This window comes from Nannobrachium achirus (assembly GCF_963921795.1).
Source record: "Nannobrachium achirus genome assembly, chromosome: 16".
NCBI lineage: Eukaryota > Metazoa > Chordata > Actinopteri > Myctophiformes > Myctophidae > Nannobrachium > Nannobrachium achirus.
Genome location: NC_137823.1, coordinates 33,564,888 through 33,575,737, shown reverse-complemented (window position 1 = coordinate 33,575,737; position 10,850 = coordinate 33,564,888). Strand labels below are relative to the sequence as shown.

The following is a 10,850-nucleotide window of genomic DNA, read 5'->3' as shown; positions in this document are numbered from 1 at the left end:
GTCTTGTGTAAATAGCCATACAATCTCCCATTGGCGCAACATCGGCTCCATAGCTCAGTGGTTAGAGCACTGGTCTTGTAAACCAGGGGTCGCGAGTTCGATCCTCGCTGGGGCCTGCGAAATATGACTTTTTCTAAAATATTGTCAGCACCTCAATACGCTTTGTCAGATTCCCTTATTAAAATCCAATTATTATATCTCTATGATATCTATTATTTATTTTTTTCCAAGAGAAGCGCTTGTTGTGCGGCTTATTTTTGAGAAAGAGGAACGGGGAGGGGTGAGGGGGCACAAGGGACATGTGGGCAGTCACGGCACCTGGACGATTTGGCATTTAGGGTTGATTATGATTAACCCTTCGCGGATGTACGTGGGCAGGGTGACCAGCAGGGGGTGCTCTGTACCAGTTATTCAAAAGTCATGGCACCTAGGCTGGGACCCATGTTTCAAAGCTGATTTGTCTATGTTTAGAGAAACCAAAGTCACATCACATGAGCCACAATGATGTGCTTTTGAATGTCGTTTGAATGTCAATTATTGCAGTCCACCTTTCAGCTGAGTCACAAAAATGCCTTATGTCAATGGTTCTCAAACTCTTTCAAGGACCCCCAAATTGACACTTACTAGCTCGCAGACCCCCATTTGAAAATATATTATGTCAGAGACCCCCATAAGGGAAGATTTGTACAGCTCTAGCAGTACACTCTCTGAGTTACAGACCCATAAGGGTCCATTAACTTGATTCCTATCTATCATTTAACTGGGGACCTCCATCAAGGACCCCTGGGGGTTCCCGAACCCCAATCTTAGAACCAGTGCCTTATGTTTTAGCCCTACACTTCCCCAATGAAGTGGTGACTCACAACTTTGTGAGTGCTTCATACCTGCCGCATATTGCTTCCAATAACCTTCAAGCTTGTCTGCATTCTTATCTTTAAAACACAGGACAGTCATAGTTTTGGTCCAGGGTCTTGGTTCTGTGTAAGCGCTGCAGGCGGCAAGGCTGTTTGATGTTGTTATGGCTGGCTATCTGCCTTCTCAGTAGTACCGGCTCTGCAGGGCTCCTCTCATGTCCAAAGGTATTGTTTTGCTGGCTGCTCTTTTGATTACAATATCAACAGAGAAAGAGAAAAAATTAAGACTCCCACTGAACATGGGCAAACAAACAAAAAATATGTTATAATCTCATTCCTTTGAGGAATTTCAGATATCCAGACTTGTCTGAGGATATTGATGCCCAGGTTTTAGTGTGCCCGCTGCTGTTCTTGTTGCTCCCTAAAGCGCTTTCTTTCTCCTAATGTCTCTCAGTCTGTGACAGTGAGGATGCAGAATAATAAGGGTCATCACTCCATGATAGAGTGAGAAATACTAACTGAGTTTAATTGTCTGTATTAATAGCTCTACAAATAAATTGCATAATGACAGGTAGCTTACAGATATACATTTACCACACCTCTGGGCCAACTGTGACACCTGCAATTTGTGTTAAAGGAAGAGGGACTTATCAACTGTAAGTACAGTCTAATGTACATGTACTTACTAATTAAACTTGTCACAACCTGAGCCCCATAGCCATGACAGAAGAGAGAGAGAGATGCAAAATATTTCTGCTTTATTTTCGGCAGGCTCAACACATTTACCCAAGTATTCCTGCGGTTGCACGTGACTGTTGGCAGCCAATAGCATTCCTCTGGTACCATTAAAACAATGATGGTGACACCCATACAAGGGCAAAAAAAGGGGTCACGTGACGGTTACCACCGTCCATATTTTTTACGGTCTATGGTACAGACAGAATCGCAATAACAGTGAAGGGCTGGGGGAGCCTGCTGACCTAGGGGTCCGGGTCCATACTTGGAATACTGATGCTTGACAACGTGTCACGGATTCGAGTCCCGTTCCAAATGACCCTTGCTGTGTGTCTGTCCCCATCTCTGTTCCCATTTCCTGTCAGTCTGCTGCCCTATCAATAAAAGCACAACAAAAAAAAAAAAATCAAACCTCGGTTCGAAGTGAAGCGGTGAACTTTTATTCTATGTGTTCTAGAGTTATGAACTCTGTGATCTATACATTCTTTATATTCTGAATGAATTAATGATTTTATCTGGAGGGCCGAATTGTCATGTGAAGCTTGACCAATCCTCAAAGTATCCAATCATCAGACCGGAACGGACACTACACACATACGTACAGACGGACGTACGGACGTCAAAAAAACAGTGAGAGGCTTCTGACTGGTGAATGCTAACCTGGTGAAACGCTAACCTGCCGACGCTGGTGAATGCTAACCTGGTGAATGCTCAATCCCTGTTTCTAAGTGGGGGTGTTTCTGAATGGGGATGTTTCTGAGTGGGGATACTGAATGGAGGACTGCCCCCGTGGAGATATCTGTTTCTGTCTGTCTACCTGTGGCCCTTTTATGTCCATAGGCCTATATGGAAATCCCTGATGTCATCAGTATTGAGGTTAGACAACACACTCCATATTTGGGCATAGCTGCATTGGCAATGGGGGCAGTCCTCCATTCAGATGGAGTGTGTTGTCCAACCTCAATACTGATGACATCAGGGATTTCCATATAGGCCTATGGACATAAAAGGGCCACAGGTAGACAGTAACAGGGGTCTCTCCCTGTCTATCCAGCTAGTTACTAAACAGAAACAGATATCTCCACAAATGACGGGTACAACGGGTAGTAGGGTACTCTGACAAAGCCCCCAACACTATAACTCAGACATATTGGTCGGATCGTCAGTGCAACATTCATAGGTGTGAGGGCCGCATAGCTAACTATGGTAATCTAATCCGCAAAGTAACTTAACCCATTCAGCCCTAGAATTATTGAATGCTTAAACCAGTGAAAAATAGCAGATATACAAGCTCACAACGCGGCACCGAGTGCCGCGCTGCGAGCTTGTAGATCTGCACATTTTTGCAAATCTTTGAATATGTATTTTCAAAGCAAACGTTTGTAACTCAAAGTTTGAGAACCACTGACATAGTACTCTCTCAAGAACAGACTAACTGAGCTCCATTTAAGTGAAAAAGACCTTTTCATGATGATGGCTGGCCAGATTGCTGACATAGAAACATAGGTTTTTCGAAAAAACCTTTGAAGGATTCAAACAACACTTAGAATCGGGTCAAAATTCAAATTTTCACGATATTTCAAAAATAGCAGATTTACAAGCTTGCAGTGCCGCGCTGTGAGCTTGCATATCTGCTATTTTTCAATAGTTAAAGCATAAAATAATGATACACAATAATGTGTACCCTTTCTGTCAAATTGTAGTGAAGTAAAAAAGTACAATATTTTCCATGTAGTGGAGTAGAAGTATACAAAATGTCAATACTCCAGTAATCAAAAGTACCTAAAAACTGTACTGTAGTAATGTACTTGGTTACTTTCCACCCCAGGTCACACACAGTGTGTGGTACAGGGACATGCTCACGGTAGGCTGTGTGTGTAGGGAGTGGCTGAGAGGCATGCTGTTTTGCCCGTAGAGCAGCCACAGCACACCCAGAGGAAATCTCATGTTCCTGCCAGCCTGCGAGAGTAAACAGATCTGTAACCACGAGAGATGGCACACAGCCCAGGCCACCAGCACTACGACTAAAGGCAGGAATACATCACACACACACACACACACACACGCACGCGCACAGTCATTCATACACATTACACACACATCATAGCTGCTCAGTCACTAACCCGCTGTTAGAACGCACAGCTGTCACTCAGATGCACTTCAGAACAAGGCCTTAGGGATGCCTTGTTCACTATTTATTTTCCCCCATGCCATATTCTGTATCTTCTTACCTAATAATGTATTTTAAATACATTATAATGGTCTTGTGGGTCGCATTGTACATCTGTGTTATTGGCTCCTATAAGCAATGATGACGAATAAAACATTCTGAGGCATGTTGTGTGTGACATAGCCTACCCCGACAGATTTATCCATCCAGTTTTCAAATCTATTTTCCAAACAACTTGTTGAATTCAGGTCAGCCCCGAAAGCTCTCCTGTCTATTTTATGTTCTTTCTTCTCTCCCGGTCTCCCACTCTCCCCGGCTCTTTTTTATGTCTAAACATCTGCGGTTATTTATCTGTTATGCCGCAGCAGCAATGTGGTCAACATGTGTCTGGCTTACGTCCACACAGCACTCATCTGTAGTCCACTCAGGGACGTGCTGGCCATTGGGAAAAGTGGGACAACTCCCGAATGGCCGGTTCATTCCTGGTCGGTCCAGGCCGGCCATTAGGAAATAATTAAAAATAAAATGTCGGCCTTCGTTCCATTTTGGGGGCTGGGCGGCCAACAAAGTAAATCGTCACTGTCGGGCAGAAACCTTGTATCTCCAAGTTTCAAATGTGTAAATTTTTTCGCAAAGCAAAGCCCTGCTTCATCATACAAGGCCGTCACACAAAAGTAGTGAAAACAGCAGATCTACAAGCACACAACGCCTCGCGGTGCGTGTGCTTGTAGATCGGCTGTTTTCACTAGTTTAAATCATTTTTAAAATGATAAATACAAAACAAAGGGTTTTGGACGTACAAGGTTTCCACACGACAACGACGAAATATAACTCATGTTAATTGGCCCACTGGCTTGTCACTTGTCATGATCTGAAATGGCAAATCTTTGAGTAGCAGCAGCGCTATAGAAAGAGATCTCTCTCCATAGCGCGCAATGAGGGCCTCTGCAACTCTTTTTCCCGGGCTGAATCAGGGGCCCAGCACGTCCCTGAGTCCACTCCTGAATCACTACAGAACTAACAGTGATGAACGCCTTATCATTTTGGACCTCCTGCTCAGCTTTAATTAAAGCGATGAGTCAACTCTGTCACACCCATGCGTCCCAATTCTGGCCTAATGATCCATCGGAAATGTATAGGTCTGGGTCTTTTTCCCCTTTCTCCCTATGGGGTCATTGAGAGCAGAACGCAAAGGATGGGCGTCATGACCTACAGGAATTAGAGTATTTAAGAGGGGTATTTGGATTACCTAAGCCTGTGGATTTGCATTACCCTGACCCTTGAACCTTTAATCTTGATGTTATTTAATCCTCTTGTAAGAGTATACCCTCAGACATTGCTGTGATTATATGTGCAGAACAGCCTAGAAAACCAGATCAGCCAGAGGCAGACAACAGCACGGATGGTGGATGTGAACTAGAATCATTGGGGACATACATATAGAGAGGGTCGGACTGCAAGTCTTCACACCTTAAAGCAGGGGTCTTCAACATTTTCAGGCCAAGGACCCCTTAGTTGAGAGAGAGATGAAGCAGGGACACAACCTTTTCAGAGATTCCATATAATTTAATCGTTTGACAGAACAATCATCAGTGTATTTTGGATTCATGTCAATTTGTGTTTTCAGATATTTAACAACTTGAACCGTCAATACTTTATAAACTTGACCTTACACTCTGTAATTAGTCTGCTCTTTTTCCCCTCTACACCAAAGCTCCTTGCCGAAAATAGCCGATCTACAAGCTCACAGTGAGCTTGAAGATCTGCTATTTTTGGCTAAAGTTTTCAGAATATGGATGCTAGGGTTCAAGTGGTTAATATAAAAAAGGAGAAAAAAAAAAACGTTCTATCACTCAAAGATTTGGAGGACCCCCTGTAGTAACTCTGAGGACCCCCTAGGGGTCCCGGACCCCCTGTTGAAGACCCATGCCTTAAAGTCTTGCTTATGGACCACTTCATGGAGTTCATTAGAAAATACTCTGGTTCTCCGTTTGGTATCATGCATTATGGAGCGCAGCTTCACTCAGTCAGTTGGAATCTGAATACAAAGAGACTCCGTGCCAGCTCTGTATCTTCAAATGCTGCCTTTCGTTTGTTTTTTTTCACCTGGGGCCGAAATGAGTAATTTTGCTGTGGGATCTGTGCTCATCAAAGTTGTGTCGGTCATGTAACTCACCAGGAGTTGGCCCGGGACCCCGTTTTTTGAGTGATGAGTCTGACACATGTTTTGAGAAAAGCTGGCCTAGTCTCCTGACATGTCCGATATGGTTAATGGTGCTTTTGAATGTTATGCCAAGAGCACTCCATCAGTAACACAGAACAAATGAGAAATGTTCATTCATTGGGTGTTTCAATAATCCCATATAACAGCATTTGCACTGCACTGTCATAACAAAATGTGCCATGACACCTAATCGATCATTACAAAGGTTCAGAGTCTTTTTTGAAGGCAGAAAAGGTCATGTAGATAAATAATAAAAGAAAATAAATAAAGACATCAATAGAGATTAAAAAGCATTGATGGTGTGTTTTTATATGTGATTAATTAGTAAGCAACTTATCACAAAGCTACAAAGCCAGTTATGACTCTTACAATGAAGCCTTTTGTTGTATAGCGGTGTCGCTCACCGATAATCTGTCACTTTTGTGGGCGAAGAAGAATAAATTAATACAGAAAAGAGCTTTTAATGGTTTTACATCCTTGGTTTTCAATATGGTTGATGCAGAGCACTTTGCCTGGGAGTGTGAAATAACCCCCCGTTCTCTGCCGTGCACTCATGCATGTAGACCATACTGAGGGGTCCTGGAAGTATTGTACATCCTGATCGGTAGACAAATACTAAGGTTCTCTAAGGTAGTCAGATCACCTGCTGATGTGTGGATTGTTGTGGTTATGATGGTGGGTATGTGGGTATCATGAGAGACAAAACAAAGACATCCAAAGCCAGTCAGCTGAGCTCGTCCGTGGGGTGGACATGATGTATAACATGAATATGATAAATACGGTTTAAAAGTCACAAATAATGACACTGTAAAAATGTGCAAGGCAATGAATGCAAAGTCTTTATATATTTCTTTCATCATAATTGCAACATCATATTCACAGAGCACTGAAGTACAATGTAAGAGTGAAATACAGACACTTGATTTTGCTGTTTTGATGTATTGTGAGGCCAGCGGTTTCCCTTTTGTCGTCGAGCACCCGCATTTCTCAGTCCGAGTAGTGCACCATGTTGAGTAGAGAGTCATTTCAAAGCTTCAGCAAACTTTAAAAAAATAAACAAAGAACTGACAAATAAATACTGTACAAGACCATATATGTAATACTAGGTTCAGAAATCACAAAAAAAAGAACATGCTTTTTGTAACAGAACACTTGATAATACGCACTTGAACAATGCAGCATTTCTGGCAAGTTATCTTGTCCCTTCGCGATGACACTATCATCAACAAATGGCAAACATGAGTACATATTCATATATGTCTTCATATATGTCTTCTGATGCAGTATATAGTGTATATATACTGCATATATACACACTATATACCTTAAATAAAGTGCCTTCTTTTAAGATTGGTGATTTCATAATGTATTATAAGTGCGTGTTTGCATACATACATCCCAAAATAGAAATTCCTGAAAGAGGTTTGGAGTAAAAAAACAAACAAACAAACAAACAACAGCAAAAACAACATCCATTGATTACACAGTAGAATCTGGAGTGTTAATTTATCTCTGAAAGTGCAAAACGTGGACCCCATTTCAGAGTTAAATTAATACTTTGTGGAACAGACAGAGTGGGCTCATCCTGAAGTAGCATAGTATTCTCAGATGGCTGCCATTGAATGAAAGCCAATGTCTGCAATGAACCTTGTTTCATGTCGGGACAGTGCGTGAGACCTGGAGCGTAGGAATGTTTCAGTAATACAACTGGAGCTTTACTGAAACGATTCCTTTGCGATGGGTACTCTCTTAGTCTCATGATAGCAGTGCTCTCTCCTCCATGTTAATGTAATTAACCTCTAAACTTGATATACTTCGGTGTATGGCAAAAGCTACAATAGACTACAAGGCATGGCGCTGTGATTTTTTGTGAGCTTATTGGATCCACTATTTTTGCTATTTTGTCAAATAAAATAAAGAAATTGGAAATGTTCGCTTATGACAACATTTCCCAAAATATGGATGCCATTTTAATATACATTCAACGTCAGCCATTTTTTTGAACACCATCTCGAGCAATCATCTCCAACTCTGGGACACAGGGACCTCTAGCTGGTTTTCCATCTTACCATCTTACCATTCACCTGGTATACAAGGTTTAAATAGTCCCTAATTAGGCAGCTATAATGACAAGCACACGGGTGAATGCAAGCTTCCTGGCAGGTTAAGTACGAATCAGCTCTATTAAGGGTCCCTGGGACCGGGAGGATTATGAACTTCTGAATGAAATGACCATTCAAGAACGTTAATCTGAATTGGAATGGTCAATTCTATCCATTCCAGTCCCATGCATATGCGCATATAGACTTCAAGCTCACAGTCTTGAAAGCAGTGACGCCTTTCTTCTTAACCAAACACAACACAGCTATAAATGTATCAAGAGTTGAGTTGCTTGTCAAAACCGCACAAACGCATTAGTTCATTAATTCAATGACTGCTGTATGGTGTTCATTGTTCATCTCAATCTGCATTACACGTTCCATGCCCTTCTGTCAATCACTACCCAAATACACACACACTTAGTACAAGGGTCCAATATGGCACACCCCGTGTCGGAGGTAAGTGGACAGATGTTTATCATGGTCGGTCAGTCCCCCTGAGAACAGTTTAGAGAAACATCCATGAAACACATTAATGCTCAGTTTAGAACCATTTTGGCCTATGATTTTACACTGCAGATACTATAAGTACTAGGCCAGATGGGCGCTGGTACCAACAATCTGATTTATATCTCTTGGCAGTACAGAAATCTGATAGTAGTCTTATGCTTAATTCATACATACTACTCGCACAACAACGTAAATTGCTGACAAAAACAGATCTTCAAGCTTCATGCTGTCACATCTCGACACATAGCTTAAAGATCTTTTCACAAATTGTATCATCCTTTTAACATGACCCAAAGGAGTCCCATTACTTTACATTAACAGAAATACATATTAATGTGCCTGCATGCGAGACCAATTAAATGGTAAATTTAGAGTTTGTTTATTCTTGTTCCTTTCAATTATTCATTTCTGTAAACACAATCAAATTCAGAGTGTTCATTTAACTCATTGTTACAATCTCAGAGATAAACAAACACAGTTTCTTTTTACTGTGGTACAGCTATCCTCCCTATAAAATGTAGGCGTGTATTTTCAAAGCATCACCCTTAGTATCTTTCAAACCTGAAGTATCTTCATTTATTATTAGCAGCATAGTTACGATTCTTAATTAGTTGGACTCTGCCCATTCTTTCTTATCTCTATCAGCATAACTAGCCACTTAATCATGTGTTTCCTAATCTGTATGGAAGCAGGATCAAGATGTTTACCACATGTTGCTATTATTAACCCACTAAAGCTCCGGATCACCGATGACAAAGCCAGCAGGTAGACATCACGCGTACACGCACATATGAGAGTGTACCGAATAAAAGAAAATAGAGACAGTTTTATGTCATGCTGGATGTATAACAGCTTGGAAAGCATTGGGAGAATACTGCATTTGATTCCGTTCATGTAATTCAGTTCAGTTAAGTCTGAAGTCAGGATACTGTGCCGAATCCTAACTTGAGACAACCATACATCTCCTCCATGACCTCTGACTCAGAGGCTCTGAGTCGCCAACGCGCCGTCCATGATTGTCTGATGCAAGATTTATATATAACATGACGCTTTTTTTTTCTTTCTTGAAGGTAGGCACTACCTTCTCAAGTTAGGATTGGGACACTGTCTATCTCTAGGTTGAAGTGGTAGTTTTGGCTGCGGTCCCTCAGTACTCCCTGGCCTCTTCCAGCTCGTTCATGAACACGTCTTCGTGGGGGTTCTCCGGGCACCTCAGCCCGTTGTTGGGCGGCCGCACCGCGTGGAAGCGGCTCCAGTCCCCCTTGCACAGGATCCAGGGGAGCACGTCCACCTTGAAGTGCAGCTCGGGCGAGAACTCGGTGCTGATGAGGTTGGGCGTGCCCGCGCCCTTCCCCCGCGTGATCAGCCTCCCGCGGTCGTCGTAGCAGCAGTGCTGCGCCGCCAGCGTGGACGAGTCGCTGGAGAGCGCCGACCTCAGGCAGCTGCGAGCCGTCGGCTTGTAGATGTCCAGCCGCTCCTTGGGGCCGCTGTCGTCGCGCCAGCGGAACGGCCGGCTGCGGGTGTCGTCGAAAACGCTGACCACGGTGTAGGCCGCCTCGACCGGGTAGGAGCAGGGACAGCCGGGGAGCTCAGACACCACCTGGTGGAGGTACCTCTGGAGGAACTCGCTCTTACAGTTCAGCCACTTCTCACAGCTGTCCACATCTGGAGGGGTAGCATGTCAGACAAGTGGTTGTTAGAGGTGTCTCTCATGCTAGAAAATACAATAGTTTCCTCTTGGGATAATAAGTCTAGCGAGCGATGTCTAGTACTGTGCATGTATCGTGGCAGCATTGTCGACAGTTGCAAGCAAGCAATCAAGTTAGCTTGAAGTAGCTTAAGAAATATGTTACTATTTCTACCACTGGAATACGTTTAACCGGTCTTTAACGTGTATGCTATGTATAAGAGTATTATACATAGAATAATTCTACTCTACTTATACTACTATCCTAGACCAGCACTACAAAGTTATAAAGGAGTTTAGGGGCTGTGTCCTCAGACAGTGTTTTATGAGCGGAGGGCAAATTTGCATATAGTTTCCATAGCACTTGCACGCAGATTGACATTCGCAATGTTCGAATGAATGCTGTGTTACAAATAGCTTAGCTGAAACAACCTCATGAACTTGTCATTGTTGCAGGCGGCAACGATTCAACAGCGGGTTGTCGCACGCACGCACGCACGCACGCACGCATGCACGCACGCACACACACACACACACACACACACACACACACACACACACACACACACAC

The 10,850-nt window shown here is 43.0% G+C and overlaps 1 protein-coding gene across 1 annotated transcript in view; it reads right to left on the bottom strand.

Annotated features, from left to right (window-relative positions):
- Positions 1 to 6,802: 6,802 nt before the first annotated feature.
- ism2b (isthmin 2b) overlaps positions 6,803 to 10,850 on the bottom strand; it is a 29,774-nt gene continuing 25,726 nt past the window's right edge. Inside the window, exon 6 of the mRNA XM_080744314.1 lies at positions 6,803 to 10,257. Within this exon, the coding sequence (XP_080600440.1) occupies positions 9,740 to 10,257 (518 nt within the window). The 3' untranslated portion in view covers positions 6,803 to 9,739. The remainder of the gene's footprint in view (positions 10,258 to 10,850) is intronic.